Below are 25,178 nucleotides of genomic sequence, written 5' to 3' on the forward strand. Positions count from 1 at the left end.
CAACATGGACCCAAAAATTACATATAGCCAAGTTAAAGAGCAGTAGCAAACATTTCACGATTTTAATGTAATAAAAATTACTCTCATCGTTATTATATTTTTTTAATTCACCTAAAAAAAATATCATATTTAACAACTATTCAATAATATCATTCTCATTTTTCCTTATTGGGTTCTACATAATAGGAAAGGATAACTAAAAAAAAAAAACTTAACAAAGCCATTGTTTATTTTTTAAACTTCATATTCAATCAAATAATGGGACATTGAATGAAATGAAGAGAATAATATTTATCGACATGAATTCAAATTTAATGGACCCAACATGAATACTGAATACATGTTACACAAAATTCAATAGCAACAATGGAGTCTTTTACTATCAGATTGAGGGAATTTTAAGAAATATAACGTCCAACACAATATATTACCTCTCCAAATTTCTCAAAAATTTATTTCTAAATTCAAACTCACTTCTTCATGCTTGTTTGACAATAGCGAGTTACTTCTCTAATTCAATTTCACCACACAAATCTTACAAAATCATTACTTAACAACAATTTATGCTCTAATCAAGTAAAAGCTAAAAAAACATGGCATATTTTGGTAATAAGCTTGGGTGGTTGACTGATGAGTGTAAAAATATCAATCAACATCACCAACTTTAAATAACAAATATTTTACAACACATCTACTTAAGACATTAGACAAAAAAGTTGCAGCACATATAAAACAAGAATAAAACGGTTTCCAATTGAATCGCAAACTGGTGCAGCATGTCAATGAGTTTTAATTTAGGTGCTCAGAAAGGTTATTGATTGGAAATCTTGGAATGTGATGCAACAACTTAGCCACAAGGAGTTAGCTTCTTGTTGCCAGCGCCACGAGGGTTTTCGTCTTTCCAGTCATCCCATGCTCTTGCCTTTTCTTGGGCAGCGTCGCCATCTTCTTCTTCATCATCTTCACCTGGCCTCGACTTGGGGCCATCCTTGTACCATGAAGAATTTGCTTCTTCCATGAGTTTGACGTTCCTTTCTTGCCATTTGTTCATCATGTTCATCTCCGTTAATCCAGCTTCTTCTATGCTCATGGTTGGCAATCTAACATTTGAAAAAGGATCAGAGAACTCGTTCCTCGAGGCTTGCTTTTCCATCTAGGATCTAAGATTGGAGTAGATATTATAATTTTGTAATTCAAGAGATCATGCGTACCTATAATGAGGCTGAAAAACTTGGGCAGCTATCCTTTCCCGTTCAGTTGTAGGGTTCACACCAACAAGACTTGCAGGTCCAAAAAGTAAAGGCTGGTGTTTATGTTCATGCGCTTCTGAAACCTTGGCCCTCCCTTCTATGACATCTTGTGCAAAAGTAGCACAGGTGATAGGTGCTGCAGGTTTTGTATAGCGAGCTCGAGCAGCAGCATTACGATGCCAAGATTCTACTTTTTGGGTGCGTTCGTCAAGAATTAGCTGAGAAAATTCTTTCTCCCCATCCTACAAGAGTACAGTAACATTATGTGTTGAAGCAAGAGTGCAATCTAGAGAGCAATCCGACAAAAGCCGTCTTTAAGATATGGAATAATAGGTTCATGGAGTTGAAGAAGAGAGGCATAGCAACGTAATAGGTTCATGGAGTTGAAGAAGAGAGGCATAGCAACTTAATGTTGATGTTTTAGGTAGTCTTGAGGGAAGGACTACCCTCCACAAAGGAGAAAAAGGGGTAAAAGCCTGAGGTAATTATTGAAGCGGAAAATGAAGGAAGGAGGAGAGAAGTCCACAAGAAGTATTATTGCAGTCATTCGGAGTTGCATCACCTCCTCTTGATCTAGCATCAACTAATCATTACTGTACCTAACCAGTAACCACTTCCAACAAACTCCAGAGTAATAGTTCTGTAAGTCTCTCTTAGGCAGACTCGTGTTCCGGAGTGTACTGGGGCGGAAAGCACAGGCTCAAATGAAAAAATGGAATGAACTCATTTAAGGGGAGATAATTAAAGTTTGAAAGCACAAGTGCAAATAGCAATTACATAATCAGAGGCTACCAGAACCGAATGGCAAATTAGCATGGGAAAGAAGCCAAATCAACTAATTGAGTTTAATAGTACCTGAAGCTGCTTCTCCCTGACAGCAGAAAGTATTTCTTCCTCTTTCATCAGCATTTCAAGCAAATCGAAAGCCTGCAGGCAGCGATTCGAAAACTATGAAGATAAGGTACCAAGCACAGAACTCCAGCGAATATAGAAGATCATGGCAAACCTTACAAAGGGCCAAGGAAATAGTTGTAAGCCATGCCTGCAATGCATAATGGTTTTGAAGAATCAGACATTTACTCAAAGTGAGATATAGAGGCCAAAAATCGAGGTCAGAAATAACTTAAAAGAAGCAATAGCAAATTTTACATTTGAATCAGGCTATGCATATCAGCAACAACAACATACCTAGTACAATCCCAGTTCTGGAGAGGATAGAGCGTACACAGACCTTACCCCTACCTAGTGCGGGTAGGAAGGCTGTTCCAGATAGATCCTCGGTGGCTATGCATATCATAGTGGAAAAATAAAATCAATCAAAGAAATCATTGATGTCACATGCGAATCCTTGTGATCAGTTCAAAAGGGCGACAGTCCACATCTCGTGCGGACAGATAAAAACAAATAATGAGTGCCTATCCACAAATCCACAGAACGTAAGCTCCATTTTTGTGAACATCACTTGTCAACCTCCAGAAGAACATTGCAGCAACTGCTTGATGCTTACCAGCATCATCCAACAGAATCTATAACTTTTTCTTTATAACTTATATTAGCTCATTATTTTACGATTTGCCAGCTTATAAAACTGTCTTGATTCATTTCATAATGAAAAGGATGACAGTCAATTAAGTGCCATAAAAGTTGCAACATCAGAAAAAATAAAAAGACAAGAACAAAAGAAGCGTATGCAAATGCCCATTACATAACTTGGGGAATTAACTAACCTCCCTTTCTTCTTCACCATCGTCATCCAACACGTCATCTTCTCCGGTCTCCACAGGACTAGACAATGCAGCTGCTTTAGTTGATCGCCCACGACGCTCTTTCCGCTCCTTTAATTCAAGTAGTTTTGACTCGGCAGCTCTTTGACGTTTGAAACGAGCGATCTAAAATAACATACTTGATAACAATCTCACTAAAAATTATAGGAATCTAAGCTCGAGGTCAATAAGATTCCAAGCCTTAAAAATAAAAGTCATACACAGCAATTAAACCATTATATCCAGCCTACCTTCTTAGCTCTACGATCTACAGAAGAACTAGGTCCACCTTGTGTAGATGCCTCTATCTCGTCTTCAGGAACAAGTTCCATTGTCTCACAAAATGAAATGAATTCCTAGAAATATTGAGAAGCTATCAATAAAAATAGGTTCTGCTTATCGCTCTAAGAACACAATCTATTACATAGCTTAGGCCCATACAGTCATTACCTTTAGCTTAGCTTGTGAAGCCTTGAGTACTTCTATCCTGTCATCTTCTGCTATTTTTTCTGTTAGCTCTGCTAGATAATAAGGGACCTGAAAAAATGACAGATAAGACTCCATACCCGTTGTGGATACCAAAAGAAGATCAAGCAAAATTCTAATTCAATTGTGAAACAAACTAAAACTAGAAATGCATAAAGCAAGAACATGTTTTGATAAAGTGAGTAAAGCAAGAATATTTTTTGACACAATGAATGAAGCAAGAACATCAAGCTTGACATTAGCGGATTCTAATAAATGCTCAGGCTACTGATGGTCGCATGGACCTACCCTAAAAATAGTGGACTGAAATGAAAAAGAAGCTACTACCCTTAAAATAACTTGATGGAAGAAGTTTCCAGCCCTGACCAATGAGAAACCTGTTCAGGTCATGTGTAGTGCCAAGTGCCAACACAGCAAGCTGATTCCCTTGCAATCACAAATTTACTAGAATTTCTATGGACAATGGTAGCACACACATCAAGTACAAGAGGAAAAGGGAGGAAAAAAGAAAATTGATTAGTGATGGTGATGAGGACTGAGGAGAGTATGATGAAGTATGTTGTCTGGTTGTGGAAGAAAATTGTGATAAATGGAATGAGACAGTTCTTGGTGATGGTGATGAAAGATGTGGTAGTGAAGTTTCTTGAATCGTTAAGGAAGAAAATCACAGTAACCAGCATGACAAAATGCTTTAGCTGACAATCTGTCTACCCTCTGAAAAGAGTTAAACCAAAGTCCTGCCATCAGTTACAAGGTCTCTTAACCTCTGTGACAGCAATGAAGTGGCGGAAAAGTTTTAGATTAGTCCATACTACATATAGTTTTCACCCCACCAACCTATCACCCTCGTTCTCACCGTGATCAATAACATGAAATGACCACAGCAAGTATTCAAGTCAGGCGCCTTTTGCAGTATTTGTTGTGTATGTTACTGGAAAATGACTACTATTACATTGACAAATACTACAACAACCTAAAATATCTTCAAGAAAGAATGACTGACAGCTGAGTGAACCAGTCATTTATACAATTTTCCTGACAAAAATGTATGTTTAGGTAAACCAAATGAAATTAATAGAAAAGTGAATGCACTAGCTTTTTCAGCCGATAAAAAGGCCAAAATTTTACCGATACTACTCATTTTCTACCAAACTTCACAACAACTACTGTAAAATTATTAAATACTTGCTGTTGCATTCTCTAGATCTGTACTCCATTTCAAAGCAACCATATATATGCATACTTATATCACACACACATGTATATACATATGCACATATATATGTGTACACATGTGTGTGTGTATGCATCTTCATTTGACTTGTTACAAGTATTAAAAGAAAAGGAAAGGTTGATCCAGAAGAACTATCCTGTGGAGGTTAATGTGTCCAAAAAAGGAAAAGTACACAGTCAAATTGAAATAATGGAAATATTAAGTTGAGATAAAAATGTAGGATTGGAGCCTGACGTCTGATAAAAACTAACACCAGCTAGCACTAGAAAAACATGATCTTATACAAGGTAGACAAAAGCTCATACTTCTTGAGATTTGAACATGCAAGATCTCAGCAACATGGCCACTTTGATTCAAACTATAAACACTAGGCCAAGGATTTCTATACTCCCTTTGCTCCGGTTTATGTGACATACTTTCCTTTTTAATCCATTCCAAAAAAATGACACATTTTTAAATTTGAAAAAAATAAATAAACATAATGAGAAGCTTTTATAACCAAATTAGTGTATGTAATGTTGCCACAAGTTTCAAAAGTTTTCATGACAGAAACTGATGCAACCTAGGAGAACCACGTTCTATCACAAACATTAGACATGTTTAACCACAAGATTCAAAAGCTAGCTTTTAGGATGTGGTTCTCCCTGGATAGTATCACAAGCGTTACGACATGCTTAATACTGCAAGTTTCAAAAGTAGCTCATTTCTTTACTAAATCCAGTGTCAGTTAAAAGTATATGTATATAAATTGGAACATATGGAGCAGTACTTATAACTTAAGGGGTCATTTGGTTGGTGGGATGGGATAGACAAGGATATCACATTGAATTATTTTAACTCACCTTTTATATAGGATAACTTATCCCACAGTATATACTAAAATGGTGAGATAAAATAATCATGGAACTAAATAGCACCCATTAACCAATCACATGATAGGGATCATTTGGTACGCGGAATGGGATAAGCAGGGATCTTAAACTAAATTTATGCTGAATCTAGTTTCAAAATGTCCTTTTAACCTCGTGATCTTGACACCATCATTTGAAAAGTTAAATAATTGTAAAAAATGGAAAGAGGTACCATTCTTTGTAAACCAGACTAAAAACGGAAAGTAAAACAAATAAATTGAAACTGAAAGAGTAACACTTACCAGAATATATTTAACGTTAGCAGTGCTAACATCATCTTTAGTCTCATTTCATGAAAACAACCCCAATTTCCCAATAATTTCTTCACACTTTCAATATATGCATATTTCTTAACTTTCCACACGGTATGTCCAAGACCACAAGACTATAGGGCATTTTGATACATTTGATCACCTCTGAGGTAGTGGTATGAGGTAGTGGTATGGACTGTATACACTTACCCTCCCAGACCCCACTTTGTGGAATACACCTGCTAATAACATGCTAATATGTTATTATTGTTGTTTTAAACATTTGATATATCTTTAATTTAAGTCCACATGATTCAAAAGTCCTTTACTTTCTTAAACCCTGTGTTAAGTCAAAATACGTCAAACAAAATTGAAAAGGAGGAAGAAACAACAACAAAAAAGGAAATAAACAACAACAACTGAACTAATACTTGAGCTAGTAACGGTATGTACTATATACACTTACCCTCCCAGACCCCCACTTTGTGTAATATACTCCCACTTTGTGTAATATATTGGGTATGTTATTATTGTTGTTTGATACATTTTACCAGAGGCGGATACAGGATTTAATGTTTGTGGGTTCCACATATTAGATAAAAATAAAACAAAATAGTAACTAGGGGGATTTGAACCCACAACCAAGAGGTGAATAAAACTTTTACAAGTCTCTCTACTCCACTAGACCAACAATACACTTTGTTTATGGGTTCTCAACTAATAATTCTTATATATTTACTAGATTTCTCTATATAAATACTAGATCCGCACAAAAGTTACTGGGTTCTCGGGAACCCCCACCCAGGCCCCTAGATCCGCCCCTACATTTTATATATCTTTAATTTAAGACCACAAGATTCAAAAATTTCTTTACTTTCTTAAACTCTATGTTAAGAAATACGTCAAACAAAATTGAAACAACAATAAAAAAGGGAAAAAACAGTAACAACTGAACTAATACTTGACCTAATAATAACAACTTACATGAAAATATATTTACGATTAGCTGTGCTAATATCATCTTTAATCTCATTTCTCGAAAACAACCCCAATTTCCCAATCATTTCTTCACACACTCTCAATATCTGCATATTTCTTAATTTTCCATAGGACTATATGGCATTTTGACACATTTGATCATTTGTTCACCTCTGAGGTAGTGGTATGGACTGATCCCACTTTGTGGAATACACCGGCTAATACGTTGTTATTGTTGTTTGATACATTTGATATATCTTTAATTTAAGACCATGATATTCAAAAGTTTCTTTACTTTCTTAAACCCTGAGTTAAGTCAAAATACAAAAACATAGCCAGTGTATTCCCTGAACTGGGGAGGGTAAAGTGTACTCAGTCCATACTTCTACCTCACATGAAGTACGAGAGAGGGTATTTCCGATAGACCTCCGGCTCAAGACAGATAACAGTATAATCAATCAGACAATACCAACTGAATTAATACTTGAGCTAATAATAATAAAACTTACCAAAATATATTTAAGATTAGCTGTGCTAATATCATCTTTAGTCTCATTTCTCGAAAACAACCCTAATTTCCCAATCATTTCTTCACACACTCTCAATATCTCGCATCCTTTCCTCACTCTTTCCTACAAAAACAAAAATTCAATCAACAAAAAAGAAAATCAAATATTTCAGCATAAAATTACACGTATATAGATGAAAATGTACTTGATTAATGCTTGATTCGGAAGCCTCATCGTGGATTTTTTTGGCCTGCTCGAAGAGAGCTGGTAATGGCATTTCTTCCATGTTCAATTCGTCCATTGTTGGGAGAAATTTGGGATTGAAAATTGATCAAATTAGGGTTTTGATTTGAATTTTGTAGAGAAAACGGGTTTTATAATGGGAATTGGGATGTTCTTCGCGGCAATTTGGCAAAGGCTAATATTTACTAGTATTAAGGGGTCTTTTAGTACGACGTATAAGGTATCATAATGGTTTAATAAGAATAAAATGGAGAATTATTTTGTTTAGTATTTGATTAAAGGTATTAGTTAGTCTACTATTTATATATAGTGATGGAATAAGTATCATGACCAGATCAAATGAGAAACAATCACCTACTACATAATATACCAATCACCTACTATACAATATACCTGCCACCTCTGGGATAACTCTATTTACTATGACCAGAAGAAATCACTTACTAATTTCATATTAGTTGAAAAGAAATCTCATAATTTCATCATAACTAGATCAGATGAGAAGAAATGACCTACTAATTTCATATTAATTGAGAAGAAATCACATAATATTGTCTCTGTTGAAAATTGAACCTGAGACCTCATGATAATCAACTCAACTTCATTGAACTACTAGGCCACAATAATGGGTGATAGAATAAGTTATCTCATATATATGGTGAGAAAACTAATTCCAAGATAGTCAATTTCAAAATTAATTATTTCAAAATAACTTTTTTCCATTAAGACGACCCTAATAGTTAGCATAACCGAGAAATGATTTCTAATAAGAGAGTCGAAATATAAAAAAGCAAATACATAAAATAATTAAAAGAGAAAAGATATCAAAACACCCTAAACTTGTTCACAAAACTCACTTTAATACTCTAGCTTTACAAATAATTATTTTTTCCCCTAAACAACTTTCAAGTGAGTTTTATACAAGGAAAATTTTTTTAAGTAGTAAACTTAAACTCATAATTAGAAGTTTCATAGCAATTATTTCATAATTGTGAATAATAGCAAATTGATTTAAAGAAGAAATAATTACCCAGGTATTTAAAACAGTAAATTCTTTTACCATAAATTACCCTTCTTATTTAAAACAGTAGATTCTTTTTCCATAAATTACTATTACTTAAATTAGTAGATTCTTTTTCCAAATCAAACTCAAAGATTATTATTGATTTTCAAAATTTCAAAATAAAGCCTATTTTTTTTCTTTCACTCTCTTATATCACTACCTTTTGTTGTTGGTTTTTTTTTTTTTAATCTTATTTTTTATTTTAATTTCTTTTTATTTTTCATATTGTTCTTTCCATTTTATTTTTTCTCTTCTATTTCTCATTTTTTCTTTTTCATTTTCTTTTTTTTCTTCCTCACATTTTTCTTTAACTAGTAGATTCATTTTCCAAATCAAACTCAAGTCAAGATTATTACCTTCACTATCTTCAAAATTTTGAAATAAAATATCATTACTATTTTTTTCTCTCTTTCACTCTCTTATATCTCTAACTTTTTTTTGTCTTGTTAGTTTTTCTTATCTTCTTTTTCTATTTTTTTATTATATATTTTTTTCACTTTCATTTTTTTTCTTTATTCTATTTCTCTTATTTTTTTTTCTTTTTTTTTTTTTTTTTTTTCATTTTTTTTTCCTGTCTCATATTTTTCTTTTGCTTTTCCTATTTTCGTTTTCTTCTTCTTTTTTCTATTTTTTTTGTTTCTTTAGTTTTTCTTTTATTTTTACACTTCTATTTCTCTCTTCTTCTTTTTTTCCTTTTTTCACTTTTTTTTTAAAATTTTTTTTCTTTTTTAATTTTATTTTTTCATTTTTTTTACTATTCTATCTCTAACTTTTATTTTTTAAAAGACAAATATGTATATCACATACAGATCTGGATATGTATTTATAGTACAAAACATACATACATACATATATATATATATATATATATATATATATATATATATATCTGCATATGTATTTACAGAAATGCATATCTCACTCATATGTATATATAAACATATTGGACACAAAAAAATCTATAACAAAAAGGATAATTATATACATATACATATAGATAATCAGAAAATATATGATACATATCCCGATCTGTACGACAATTATACATATTACATTACAAAGAAATACATATAACTCTGCCTATGTTTTTACAGAATACATGCCTGATCCATATGTATATTTTCATACAAAAAATACAAATATGACTCTGTATCATATTCATATGAAACAATAACAAACATAACTATACTATATATCTTCTTATGTATTAGCGAAATATAAAGGTGACTCATATAAAATAAGAAAATACAAATGCATATCTTAAACAGTAACAACTACAACTATGTATATATACATATAGTTAAACCAAAAAATACATAATACATATCATAAACATTATATATATATATATATATATATATATATATATATATGTTTCCCTCTAAAAAATATATCAACAATAACCATATGTATATAAAAAAATACATATATACTACACATGACCCATAAGCTAATAAAATTATAAGTACAAATATCTCTTCGATTTTATCTATTTGAAATCGTATTAGAAGAATTTTGACCAACAGGGTTTGAAATTTTACTTGATTCTCCCATTTCCTTTGACTTTCTCTTTTTCTCTAATCTTTACATTTTTGGGGGATTTGGAGATGAAACTTTTCTCAATCCTTTTTGTTTCATAATTTTCGCAATTTTTTCACCGAATTATTTTGATGCTTTGATCTCACCTCTTCTATGTTCACTACTTTCTTTGGCTGAATAGGTGTAGAAATAAATTTAAGATCTATCTTGTGTTAATCCTCCACAATCTTACAACAAAAAACTAACAAAACCCCAAAGAAAAATCGCAAGAACAACATTGAAAAAAAAATAATAATACAAAATTTATAGAATATGTGGAAGAGATAACATGCAATAATTGTAATTTGATAGTTACCATATTTATGGAGCATGATATTTATCAATAATATGAAAAAAGTGTGATACACAGGTAAGAAATTGTAATGGAATTCGAAAAATAAGCGTAATTTAAAAAAAAAAGATAAGATTAGAGAGAGGTAAAATAATAGAGTGAAAATAGGAGAGGGATAAAGTAATAGATTGAGAATAGGAGTGAGGTAGTGAAACACGAGTGTTTGAAATTTATGGGCAAGAAAATGTTATTTTTGCTATAAACTGTAATTTTGAGAAGGTGTTACTATTTATTATAATTATAATCTTAGATATGCTACTTTTTGTAATTTTTTCCTTTATACAACCCCAACAACTAACATGACAAAATTTATAAAATTGAGCGTGTAATGACAAAAAAAAAAGTGACAAAAAAAATAAGTGAGGCCCACTTTTAATTTTTTAGCCACCAACCTCTCTTTCCTTCTTCTTCCTCACACCCCACCAACCCCTCTCTTCTCATTCTTCAATTTCATTTTTTTTTCACTCCTACCTACAAACTATCTCCAATCAAATACATATCAAAATATTTTTATGTGTATTTCTGGAATAAGGTCATCTTCTTACAAAAAATCTTCAAGAAAATTCAATTTATTCTATCAAAATTAGTTTTCCTCAATAATTGAATTAACTCTATAATTATCAGATTTTTATTTCAATTGAACAAATTGAAATTACCCATATAAAAATACTGATAAATTCGTATTGAGATTGAATCGAAGAAGAAAATCGCAAGAAAGAAATTGAATGGAACAAAAATTTCCTAAAAATGGTAGCTACTTCAAGTTGACCAAAAAAATTGCATTTGTCTATGTATAATTCCTTTTACCTTCAAACTGAAACTCAAAATCTTTCGCATTATGATTGTAAATTTTCAAGAATCAAATTCCAATAATTTGGATTCAGAATAAAAAATAATGGAACTCTAAACATGATCGAGTCTAGAGTTGGAGAGAGTGGGGCGGGTTGAAGAAGAAAGGATTTGAGGGGTGAGGGGTGGGGGACGCGAGTTGCAGATGAAGAAACCGATCGAGGAGGGGGCGAGTTGCAAGTGAAGAATGAGGGATGCGGAGGGTGGAGGGGGAGGGGATGGAGAAAAAAGTCAAGTTGCAAAAAAAAAGAGGGTGTATGTATGTATGTATGTATGTATGTATGTATGTATACTAGTTTAACCGCACTTTCTTCGCACGTGTAATGTTTGATTATTTAAATTAAATGATTTTATCTATTGCAGAGATTTTTAATAAAGAGTAAAAGTTCAAATCACTTTTCAAAAATCTTTCACACTTTAATATAATACTGTAAATATAAACATATACACATATATATTTTACCACCAAAAGTTTCAAGTGGTTGATCATCACTTTTGCGTTTGCCATATAGTAACTCTTTCCCTTGTTACCACAAGCTAAGAGAGACACATCAATTTGAATCATATTTGTGCTGTGATTTATATATATATTTAAAATATTTTCTTATTTTTAAAGTCAAATCTTTACAAAATCATTGTTTACGTTCCTATTACGTACATAAAACTTTCAAAAATCTGGTACTTCTTAAATTTTTCTTATTCTAACAGTTTTATATTTATTTCTAGATTTTTCAAATCTTCTTAAATAGAATTTAGTTGATTTAGAATTCTTAAACTAATAGAAAAAATATTAATTGTCACTAATTTTGATGACTTCTAATAAGGACAGTTTTGTCATAAATATATTTAATTAATCAATTAATTTTCAACTCTTAAATTAGAAAAAATAGTGAAGTTCTGATGACTTTCAATTAGAAAAAGTTTTACCATAAATATATTTAATTAATTTTCAACTTTTAAATATTAGAAAAAAATAGTGAAAAGACGATTTTATCTAAAGCAAAGACTTTTAATGAAGTACAAACAGTTCAAACAACATTCTAATGTTCTTCTCACTTTTAATATATTATAAAATTATAAATATAGATTATAGATGTGTGTGAAGGGGGAGGAATTATTTTTTTACAAAAAATTATTTACGCGGCTCCAAAGTGGCGTATGTGTAATGCGTGAGAGTAGTATGATATTCTTGGGGTAGTATAAAATTTATTTGAAAGCTCTTTAAGGGGGAAAAAATTATCCCCCACTACACACCCGATATATCCTCCATATTTGAATCCCCATTTTCACGGCAAAGTTTAAGTTAACTGTATCTGGGAGTTACAAATTTGTAAGTTTTGAAGATTTATTTGATTTTTTTTTTATTTTATCAATTTTTGAATTTTCCTGTATATTTTGTGGATGCATGTTCGTTTTACCTTATTTTGTAAGTATTTTCAAGTTTCGGAGTTAGATTTTTTCTGTTTTCTTCATATAATACAAGTTCGATTCTTGGTTTGTAGATTTTTCTTTTTTTTCAACTTTATCTATTTTTGAATTTGCCCGTATATTTATGGATGCATGTTCATTTATATGAATTTACCTTATTTTGCAAGTACTTTTAAGTTTTGGAGTTCGATTTTTTTGATTTTCTTCATATAATAGAAGTTTGATTTTTTATTTTCTTGATTTGTAGTTGATTTAGGTTAATCGAATTACTGTAAAAATTGGTAATGGATTCTTGTCCTAACTTTAGTTTAGGACTTAGTCAGTTAGATTCTAAAAAATAAGATATCCCCGTTGGGTTTGTTCCTGGTACATTTGATTTTGACGAATCCAATTTTGCAGAGAATCGTTCAAAGTATCAAAACGATCCAACAACAATGAAAAAATTGAAGGAAGCGGTCAGTTCCAGATTGAAGAAGTCAAGTTCAAAAGTAACTAGTAAGAAGAAGTTTGACGATTCTGGTCGACCACATCTTCCGAAGTGTTGATTATACATTTATACTTTACTTACTTTGGAACATTAATGTATAATATATTGGAACATATTAATTTTTTGGAACACTAATGTATAATATTAGTATTTTGTATAAGGCTACATTACAAACATATAGGTACATAAGACATCATACATTCTCGATGTTTAAAATGTAAAGTATAAGACATTATACATTAGTTATTTTTACCCAAATAATGTATAATATAGCTATTCCGAAATATATTTCAATATGTTATACATTGGCAGTTTTGAACATCCAAACAGTCATAAAGTCCTAATATTGTATAAGGTGACATTATACATTCTAACAAGCTTATAGGTCATACATTTTTAAGTAGTAAATGTGTATCATGGCATTATACATTACTGTAGTTTAATTATTGAATGTATAAGTTACACTCATACATATCTAACTGTTGTATAATCAGGGTCTGATTTAATATTTAAAATGTATAAGATAACATCATACATGTGTTATTGTTGTGTAATTAGAGTATGATTTTACCTTTCGTATAAATTGTCTAAATTAAGTTGATTTTCATACTTTTATTGTACTTATTTGATTATTTGATTATTGGATTATAAGTCTGTTTATTGTTCACGGACTGTTATACCTTTATGTGATGGTTACGGTTTATGTTTCTCTTGCTTTAATTTGATGGTTACGGTTTATGTTTCTCTTGCTTTAATTATTTGTATATTGTTGAATTTTCTAGCTTTAATTGGTACTAATTCAGTTGATAGGTAGTTTATTTTGCCTGATTTTCTGTTCAGGGTTCATTGGTAAGTTTTATAATATTTGTCCCTGCATGTTTTTATTGTTCGTGTATATAATGTGTTTGCGTTATTTGCCTGATTTTCTACTTAGGGTTCACTTGTTCGTGAACTTGTGTTGAGTTGATTTTTAATGCTTTTGTGTACTGTTTAGGTTTTATCCACTGTTACAATTTTTATGCATTGCATTTACAATATTTGCATTTGTTGTATGTGTTGTTTGTTATCTTGGGTGATTGATGTTATCTTCTTGGCTAATTGTAAAAGGATTCTTGTTGATTATTCCTATTAGGAAGGCTTTGACTTTAAAGCCTTCATAATTATTCCTATTAGGAAGGCTTTAACTTTAAAGATTCTTGTTGTGATGTTTTTGTTGTTAGGCTAAATCTTTTAACAAGTAGTTTAATTTAATATATGGTTCCTATGTCACTGATGCTAATATAACGTGCTAGTAAAGTTAAAGCTTTTAAATGTTTGATTTTTTTTAGTAAATTATTTTAGATTTCTAATGGTTGTTGTTCTTACAACTTTTCAGGTTGCCAGCTATTTGAACATCAAAAGCCTACTAGATCTCACCTGTCAGACTGTGGCTGACATGATTAAAGGAAAGACTCCAGAGGAGATCTGCAAGACCTTCAACATCAAGAATGACTTCACACCTGAAGAGGAGGAGGAGGCCAGGAGGGAGAATACTTGGGCCTTTGAGTAAAGAAGTGCTCGTATTCTGATGCTATAAATATTTTCTATTAGTACTAAATATGTTTCCAATGGATGTTTGCTTTTGAAACCTTTAGATTTCGTTGTTTTTAACTTTTGCGTCACAACTTTTAAGTTGTGGTTGTTCAATGAGAAGATTTGTTAAAATCTATTTATGCTATGCTTATATATTTACCTGGTTTATTGGGCTGTTATGTTTTTATTTGATTGTTGTTGGAAATTTATGTTGTTCCTGGTGTTACTTTCATGTGTTGTTGCTTTAAGTTGTTTTTTAGCTAGTGGCATATTTGTGTTGTAGAGGCATCTGCTTCTTGAGTAATGAACTTTCAGTAGGAAATAGGCACTTCTCCTCCTCCTCATTTGAAAGTGCTGAGTCCCCACATCCTGACTTCAATGTTGGCATGATATTCTAAATGATTCTTGGTGTCTACTATTTGAGTGTGTAATCTAGCGGGATTTGAAATGCCCAGAAATTAGACACTGTCAAGGGGCTAACAGGGTTGACTATGATTTTGCAGCAAGGTTTGAACATCTGCTGTTGTTTGCTTGTTTTTATGATGGTTTTACTTGTTTTTTATCACAAAATTTTATTACAAAAATTTTTGAATGATTCATACTAGACGCCTTCAACACCCACTTGCAGTCTTTGTTATGACAATAAAGTACATAGTTGTATCAAATTTTTACACCGAGTTATTGTATTATACAAAAATTTTAAAAATCATAATTTCTGGAAAAAAATACAAAATTTGGACCTGGCACAGTTTCATTATACATTGACTCGAATGTATAATGACATGTTATACATTCAATCGATTGTGTAATGACATACTAGACATTCAATCGAATGTATAATCATATGTTATACATTCGGAAAATTATGATTACATTCATCAGAACACAAAATTAAAACATGAACTTGTTCAACACATTTGATACAAATATTACCATACATACTACAACCCCCATTTATCTATCAAAATCGATTTCCTCATTCGATTTGTTGAAAATGAAAATACACAGTGGAAAATTAACCAATCCAGAAAATTGCTTCTTCAACACGATGAAAACTCTCACTCCATTGTCATTCGTAATGACAATTAGAGAAGAATTACCTTCAATGACATATTTCACTTCAATTTTCTTACGTACTTCATCGAGATCCAATTTCATTGCTATTGTAGCAATCAATTTCAAGAAAGTTATACTTTTCAAAACAATAATTGCATCACTTTTATAGGATTTATAACTTATTTCTAACTCCCAGAATCGAGAATATCGCAATAATATGGGGATATTCATATATATTTTCGTATAATTGAAGAATGATGTAAAAGGATGTATTTAATTTCAATTTTTTCGAACATCGTCAATATTCAATTCCATCGTTATCGTCGCAACCAATTTCAGAAAGTTAATACTTTTAGAAACAATAATGGCATCACTTTTGTATGATTTATAACTGATTTACGATTCCCAGACACCGGAATGACGCAACAATATGAGGATGTTCATGTTTTTTTTTTTTTTCAGAAATCAAGAAAGAATCCGACTATTTCTTTTTTCTTAAAAATGTGTTTTAACAGTGATGAAAGAAAGAAGCCAACTTTTTTTCCTCAAAAATGTATTCTAACGGTGATGAAGATTAACAGTAATGTTTAAGAGTTTTTTTTGAAATTAAAATTTCAGTTCCTATATTAACTCATACACTACTTAATGTCATAATTTAAGGAATAGGGAGATATTTTCTGATTTCTCCTTCCTTAATTGTAGGCAAAATAGTTTTATCATACATCACAACTATGTATAATAAAGCTACGAATGTATGAGTATATTTGAGAAAATAGGGAGAGAAAAAACCTAAAGAGATTTTCTGTATTTACTTTCATATTACATGGTAGGTTTATTCGTATTTGAGTTTAAATTGATCTCTATCAGTTGGAGATGTTAACTGTTTTAGATTGGGGCATGTGCTAAACGTGTGACTGTCATGTGACAGTATTATGACCTCTAAATAGGCATTGACAGACTATCAGTCTATCACATACCATAATTGATTGTGTTGTCTAATTTGTAAGTTGAATTTTGCATGTTTCTTTGTGGCACGATTTAAATACAAAATTGAAAAGTGATTCTTGTATATGCATATGTCTATTTCATTTCGTAAACCTATACAAACTTAGTATTTCTGGAAAAAATTAAGAGCTGAATTCAAAGTGTATGATTGTCGTATGAAGTTCTAACTAGAAAAAAATTGACCTCATAACAGTGATGGTGAATGAAAGGATGATAGAGGCAATATAGTGGATGAGCGAGTGGTGGCTTGGGAGGAGGATGTAGGTCTGCGTGAAAGGTGGGAGGTGTATCGCGGGACATCGTAGTTGGTCGAGTAGCAAGGGTTTGAGGGTCAATGGCACTGTAAGAGACAATAAATTTTCTCCTTCTTTGGCGCTAATAATTCCAATTATTGAGCCAGTGTCATCTTTAAGATTGACATCAAATCGACACCTACAGTAATATGTGTTAATACTTTAATTAATAAAAAGAAATGTCTTACTGATATTGTGGGTGTATGTGTGTATAATATTAGCACCAAAGTACCTGGGAATCAACATATTTCGTTGATGATAATTCATATATTGGAATTTTCTTTTCACTGTATTTCTTAATTCTTGTGGACAGTTTGGATAGCCTAAAACATAACAACATTTGAGGCTAGTTGGCAGAATTATTTGCGCTTCGATCATGAAAGCATGACCCTATGGAGAATGCACTATTTACCATCAGTAGGATAAATTTTAGCATAAGTTATGAATAGGTTGAATAAAGATGGTACTAACATTTTGTTGTGACTGAATAACGACAATCGATACTCTCTTCATCTACTGGAGCAGAGACCAGAGATCTAGATTGGGATGTGTTTTTTGCAGCGAAAGAGTTGAACATTTCACTATTTTCTGCAACCCTATTTGAGTTAGTGTTTGACGGATTTTAGTAAATCAATAATAATGTACAAATTAGTACAAAGTAGAGTAAAGTAAATCGATACCATGAGTGCAGTTGAAGGCAGTCTAAATAAGGTGGCTCAATCTGTATCATTGTGTTAAATTTTATGGTCAACGATATGTCTGCAATAATTATAATAACAATGATGTTATGGAAGAAAGTAGAAGCTGGTATAAGTAAATTAATTATTGTATACTGGTTAGTTTACCATTGTACTTGGATACTCCAATACGCCTAATACAGATGATTGAATGTTGTTGAAACTGTGCTAGGAGTTTCTTGCCTTCTTCTTCAATGAGAGCTTCTTCCCATAATGTGAATGTGTAAGCTTGCTTGCTATGTATAATGTAGTAATTAATATGTTGTATATTTTTTATCATAAAGCAGGAGGAATTGTAGTAAATTTGGCAAATATGCTTACTTGGTATCAATAAGGAGGAGTTCCTACACTCTTTTTTGAATGCTGGTAACATATCTTGGAGGAAAGCAGTTGAAAACTATTGCTAACACATTTGTTGGAAAAAAGGTATATGTTAGCTTGTGTTGAAGAAAATATTTAAGGACAAAAAGAGTGAAATGAGCATACTATATTGTGCTTTCTTAAGTTGTTCTTTTGCAACTCGAGAGGCTTGGTTATTTATATCTTGAAATGACGTGACATTGACCATTCAAGGTGGTGGTAACTTATTTTTATCCGAGTCATCTTTATCAATTGGACCCACTATGGTCTTTTTATCAATAATCTATTCGAATGTAGGCAGTGGTTTTTCATATCTAAGAGTTGATTATTGTACGCGTGCACCCATTATCAATTATGTGTGAAACAGTTGGAACATATCTTGATAAGGGGAGATATCATCACCGTAAAAAATTGTTTTTACTTGATTGTTCTAAAGGTAATTTTATGATTTGTAATATAAGAGGCAGAAGTAAGAAATGTAAATAGCTGATTTGATTTTTAAAATAAGAAGTTACCTGCTCATCTTGAAAGATCATGTTCATATATTTTATCTTTTATTTTATACCTTCTCCTGATTTACAAATATATGCAATGTGCACCTTACATATCTAGTTAGGTGTTTGAAGGGTGACTGCATGTATATTTAGTCTTTCAGTCATCTTTTTTATAGTAGCATCATCTATAGTTAGCAAGATATTTAATATGCGAAAGTTCTGAGATACTGTTATTGTCACGACTAGAGGCTACCCTTAGTCACGACTAGAGGCTATCCTTAGTCACGATAACGGTGCTTATGGTCACAAGTGACTACAAGATAACCCACGTGCTGGAACCTGCTGAGAGCACCGAATAAAATAATAACAATGGACATGTGCGGAAAATAACTAATACAGCCATAAAGTCTGAATACTGAAAATACGAATGAATTCATAATTCTGAAACATCTGACAAGACTAATAAAATAAACTAACTGACTGTCTGAAAGTATGAAAAGCCTCTAACTGACTGAGGAGTTGATGGGACAAGCCTCCAACTAACTCCGACTGACTAAAAATACGAAACTACTAAAATAACTGAAATAATCAATCTTACCCTTGATGGATAAGGACTCACCACTACTGCTGCTGGGTACGCTGAATTGTCTAAGCATAGTCAGGAAACTGGGCATTCGAACCAATGATATAAGACATCATAGCGCAAAGAAGAGTATGCGATCAGTACTTAAAATGTACTGGTATATGAGATGAGGTTAGACTGATAAACATGGGGTACTGTGTATATAAAATAAAGACTAGCTGAATAGTAGGGGGTAACTGAACATGAATGCCTGAAAATTGTAACATCTGAGAATGCAAGACCAAGCATAAATCTGTAATTTATAACAAGTCTGAAATATCAAAGATTATTAACTGTATAACTAAATAACTAAAAGTCTGTACACTTGGTCAATCAAACCTGTACTGAGAATACACTAAAATACTATACTGAGACTGTGAGAGGTATCATCTGACCGATATACCCTAATTTGAGCTAATTGGGGTTCAACCTGTAATCCCAGTTGAAAGGGTGTCAATACCGTGCCACGGGTACTAACATTGGCTGTGTGGATCCACTAAACTGGTGTCCCGAATGACTAAAGAGTCACCCTCAACTGGAAGGTGCTCTAGTGAGATATGTGTGGCCCTCAACTGGAAGATAAACACCCTGTCAACCCTTAATTGGCAGGTTGATATCTTTAACCTACGCTGGCTTCGTAGTTCTGGAACTCAGGGACTGCTACTAAAGGTCACACCCTCTACTGGCAGGTGAGCCCTCTATCCCTGGATTCGATCGGTGCTAAATCCTACTCCCAATTGAACTGACATTGGAACTGAAACTGGACTGAGTTTAATTAAAAATTATTTCATGACTGATAGTGCTATTTATGATCATAATAACTGAATAAATAGGAATAATCATGGTTTAACTGAATCATACTTGAAAATTTAAAAATCATGTAAAAAACGTAGGTATTGGGTGTTCATAATCTACCAGCACTGAATGAAATCAACAGTATTAAAGCTTTAAAATCATAGTAGGGGATCATTGTTCAAAATCCAACACTTAGGCATTTCATCAAACATATGAGAGTCATGAACTTAAGCATGAGAATGGTAAAGCATATGAGCACAACATGATTACAAGACTAAAAGCATGAATTAGGGATTTAACATGAAGATATCGACCTTCAAAATATGTAATGGCCTCATTCCACTTAAAACACTTATAAACATAACTTGTAATTGAAATTAACATGAGTTCCATGGGGATAATTCAAATTGAACATGTAAAAGAATATTATTTAAAACAAAAAGAGGTTCTTGGACTCCATGGGTGAATGAAACCCATGAATGAACATCCGCATACCTTAATCGATGATTTCTTGAAGATTTCTTAAGGGTTTCTTAAGCTTGAAGCTTGAATTCCTTGATTTCTTGAGGAGAAAGGAATTGAAATTGGTGATCTTGGGGAAGAGGAGAGGGTTTTCTTGAGAGGAATTTGGAGAAGAAAGGCAAATAATGCCTTAAATGATGTCCCAATTCATGTTATAGATGATTTAGGTTGAGGGGAAAAGACATAATTGCCCCTCAGGTAATTAAATTCATAATTGGGCATACATGCTTACCGCAATGCAGTCTAATCGTAGTCAGCCATTTCCCTCACTGCGATGCGGTGAACATGCAAATGGGAATATTGCCACGACACGGCCCTATCAGGTGACATGCTAGATTCATGATTCAAACATGACCCAAATATCATCCAAAAAATCCAAAACTTCTTCAAGACATGCTCGTTACACCCCTGAACATGAATTAACTCAAAAACTAACACCTCGAGTTTGGGAAGACCAATCTAAAAATCCTCAAAGTTATGAGTCCTTAGAAATGACTAAGTCCCTAATACTTAGTAAAATTTTCAGGCCTTAAGCGCCTTATGCATGCAACTAGAAGCTGAACCGAGCTAAGAATAATATGGGATATTGCAATATCTCCTCCTTGGGAATATTTGTCCTTGAATGAGACTGGTTAGGCTGAGAGTTCTAAACTAAGGCAACTGAGATCACATGCTGAATATGCATGATTGGGAACATGAATACATAACTTAGTCTGAAACATGATACATTAACTAAACTAATTTTGTAAATGCATGCACTGACATGAGAATGTTTGTATAGCTGGAATTGTGAATGGGAATGAGTCAATCTAAGGAGAACTGTTACCTCAAGCTGGGTTTGAGTTTGCGGAGAAAAAATGAGGGTACTTGGTACGCATATCCACTTTTGCTTCCTAAGTATCTCTCCCAATGAACTGATTCCGCTATAAAAGTTTAACCAAGGGAACTTCTTTGTTCCTTAGTCTACGAATCTGATGATCTAGGATCTCAAATGGAACTTCTTCGAAAGAAAGGCTATCCTGAACACCTGTATTTTCTAAAGGAATAACAGCACCTGAATCACCAATACACTTCTTCAACAAGGAAACATAGTACTCTGGATGCACTGATGCTAAGTCTGCATACAACTCAAGCTCATAAGCTACCTTCCCAAAATGGCTCAAAATTCTATAAGGTCCAACATAGCGGGGAATGAGATTCCCCTTCTTGGCAAATCTCTTCACTCCTTTCATGGATGAGATTTTTAAATAGACTAAGTCACTAATATCAAACTCAAGGTCACTCCTCCTCACATCTACATAAGATATCTGGTGACTTTGGGATATCTTTAGCCTCTCCTGAATTAATTGAACTTTCTTTATTGCCCATTAACTGAATCTAGCCTTATCAAGGAGGCCTTACCTACTTCAAACCAACCAATAAGAGACCTATATCTCCTCCCATAGAGAGCCTCAAATGGAGCCCTATGAATACTGGAGTGATAACTGTTGTTGTAGGCAAACTCAATCATAGGTAAGTGATCATTCCAACTACCTCTAAAGTCAATAACACATGCTTTCAACATGTTCTCTAAGGTCTAAATGATCCTCTCTACCTGACCATCTGTCTAAGGATGAAAAGTTGTACTGAGATAAACTTGGGTACCAAAACCTTTTTGAAAAACCTTCCAAAAGTAAGAGGTAAACTGAGTACCTCTATCTTATATGATAGACAATGGAACTCCATGCAACTTAACCAACCCTCTAATATAAAGGCTAGCATATTCCTCAACTGAATACAAAGTATGAATTGGCAAGAAATGAGTTGATTTAGTCTTTCTATCCACAATGACCCATATCGAATCATGATAACAAAGAGTACGAGGTAAACACATCACAAAATCCATATTCACAACTTCCCACTTCCAAGTGGGGATGCTGAACTCCTGGAATGTATCACTAGGCCTCTAATGCTCAACTTTAACCTGCTGACAATTCGAACACTTAGCCATAAACTCTGTAATATCCTTCTTTATACCATCCCACCAATAGATTTCCTACAATTCACGGTGCATCTTAGTGGCTCCTGGATGAATAGAATATTGTGCACCATGCGCTTCTTCCAAAATCCGCTGCCTCAAACCATAAACACATGGAACATATAACCTGCCCTGACAACAAAGCATATTATCTCCCCCTTGGGAGAAAACCTCTACTTTCTGATCTCTGACTGATTCCTCCAACTTAACCAGACTGGGATCCCTATATTTATTTTCTCACTTTGGCAACCAATGAAGATTTTGAACCATTCTGAACCCATATACTACCTTTAGCTGAATAAACCAACCAAATGCCTAACCTAGTAAGATGATGAACCTCTCTAACTAGTTCTTTCCTATAATCCTCAACATGAGAAACACTAACCATATACAACATCCTAAAGGCATCTACCATTACATTGGCCTTGACCTGATGATACAACACACTCATATCATAATTTTTTAATAACTCAAGTCACTTTCTATGATAAAGTGTAATACCCCATATTAATCTTAGTTCAGTTCAGCTCACAGTGCATGCTTAAGAGGCTTAAAGCCTAAAAATTTAGCTAAGTGTTGGGACTTAGACTTATTTTGGCCTCTTAACTTTAATAATTTTTAAAGTGACCTTCCCAACTTTGAGACGTAAGTTTTTAAGTTCATTCATGTTTAGGGGTGTTAGTAGCATATCTCGGGTAAGTTTTGGATATTTTGGATGAGGATTGAGGCATATTTGGATTTTGTTTCTAGCTCAACGTAACTATACTGCGTTGCGGTAGAATAGCAATGGCATCATTGGAACATTATGGTGATGGCCTAATCGGCGTCCAAGTTACAAATTTAAATTATAGAAAGGCAGTCTCATCTTTTCCTAGCACCCTAATTCATAAAAACACGAGATTAAACTATTGATAGGGCATTCTATGCCTAAATTTCCCAATTTCTCTCTCAAATAAACCCTAAACTTTCTCCAAATTCATCAAGCTAAATGATCTTCCTTTCAAGAAAACCAAGAAATCAAGTGTTCCAATCCAAGGAAGCTTTCAAGAAAGTTGTCCTCTTTCAAGATTTAAGTATTAAAGGTATGTGTGATGTTCATCCATGATTTCCTTTCACCATGGAGTTTAAGAATCCTCTTTTAATGTTAAATTACAAGTTTTTCATGTTTTAAGTAAAATTATCTCCATGAATTACTTGTTATTTTGATTTCAAGTTAAGAGTACAATTATTTTCAAGGGGAATGAATTATAGTATGTTATAGATGTTGAAGTTCCCATGTCATGTTCATGCAATCCAGGATAAATCCTCAAATTATGGTTTTGGTCATGTAATCATGCTATCTCATCATGTTTAAAAATATTCCCAAGTTAAAGTCTTAATACCTATGTGTCTGATGAAATGCCAAAGAGAATGATTTTGTAGAAAGATTTCCCCATTATGGTTTTAAAGTTTTTACATGCCTTTATTGTTATTTTCATTCAGTGCTTGGGGCTATGAATACCCAAAACTTAGATGTTTACCTAGTTTTTACAATCTTTAGAATGGTTTCAGATAAACCATAAGCATTATCAGTTCTGTTAGTTATCTTAGTTAGTTAAGCTCAGTTTAGTTCAAAAATCAGTGTCTTTTAGTTGGGAGTAGGATTTAGCACCAAGCGAATACAGGATAATGGCTTCCCCGTCGGTTAGGCGAAGTCGTTAGTAGTAGTCCTTGTATTCCAGAACCACGTAGCCAGTGTGGGTTATGAGGAGTCACCCATCAATTTAGGCTTTACTACCTCCCAGGGGTCACTCGTCAGTTTAGGCTTGACCCCGCTTAGGGATCACCCGTCAGTTTAGGCTTGATACCCTGGTTCTTCAGCAGCTTAGTGGATCCACACAAACAATGTTAGTATCCGTGGCATGGTACTGACACCCTTACAACTGGGGTCACAGGTTGGTCCCCAATTAGCTTAAAATAGGGTATATCGGTTAGATGATACCTCTCACAGTCTTAGTTCAATAATCAGAATAGCATTCAGTTCAGGTTACTTGACCACGACATACAGACTATCAGTTATTCGGTTATCTGATTTTAGTTTTACAAATTATTTCAAAAATATTATATGCTTGGTCTTGCAATTTCAGTATTGCAATTTACAGACTATTTCAGAATCATGCATTCTCAAATTTTACAATTTTCACGCTATCATGCTATTTAGTCAATCTTTATTTTATACGTATAAACCTATGCATTTCAGCCTAACCTCATCATGCATACCAGTATATTTAATATATTAATCGCATACTCATTTCTTATGCTATGATGTCTTATATCATAGGTT

The 25,178-nt window shown here is 32.9% G+C and overlaps 2 protein-coding genes across 2 annotated transcripts; one reads left to right on the top strand and one right to left on the bottom strand.

The window, feature by feature from the left end:
• Positions 1-546: 546 nt before the first annotated feature.
• Positions 547-7,897, bottom strand: LOC107874614 (PP2A regulatory subunit TAP46). Its single transcript, XM_047396575.1, has 9 exons — positions 7,588-7,897; positions 7,383-7,505; positions 3,464-3,550; positions 3,265-3,369; positions 2,978-3,139; positions 2,257-2,292; positions 2,106-2,177; positions 1,212-1,492; positions 547-1,100 (listed from the first exon to the last, which is right to left on the bottom strand). The coding sequence occupies exons 1-9, from the start codon at positions 7,681-7,683 to the stop codon at positions 848-850; spliced, it is 1,215 nt and encodes a 404-aa protein (XP_047252531.1). The 5' UTR covers positions 7,684-7,897; the 3' UTR covers positions 547-847.
• Positions 7,898-13,329: 5,432 nt separating this feature from the next.
• Positions 13,330-14,931, top strand: LOC124897640 (SKP1-like protein 1B). The gene is made up of 3 exons (XM_047410724.1): positions 13,330-13,433; positions 14,377-14,431; positions 14,758-14,931. Exons 1-3 carry the CDS (start codon positions 13,330-13,332, stop codon positions 14,929-14,931), a joined length of 333 nt encoding a protein of 110 aa, XP_047266680.1.
• The last annotated feature ends 10,247 nt before the right edge of the window (positions 14,932-25,178 follow it).

Source organism: Capsicum annuum, chromosome 1, assembly GCF_002878395.1.
Source record: "Capsicum annuum cultivar UCD-10X-F1 chromosome 1, UCD10Xv1.1, whole genome shotgun sequence".
Taxonomy (NCBI): Eukaryota; Viridiplantae; Streptophyta; class Magnoliopsida; order Solanales; family Solanaceae; genus Capsicum; species Capsicum annuum.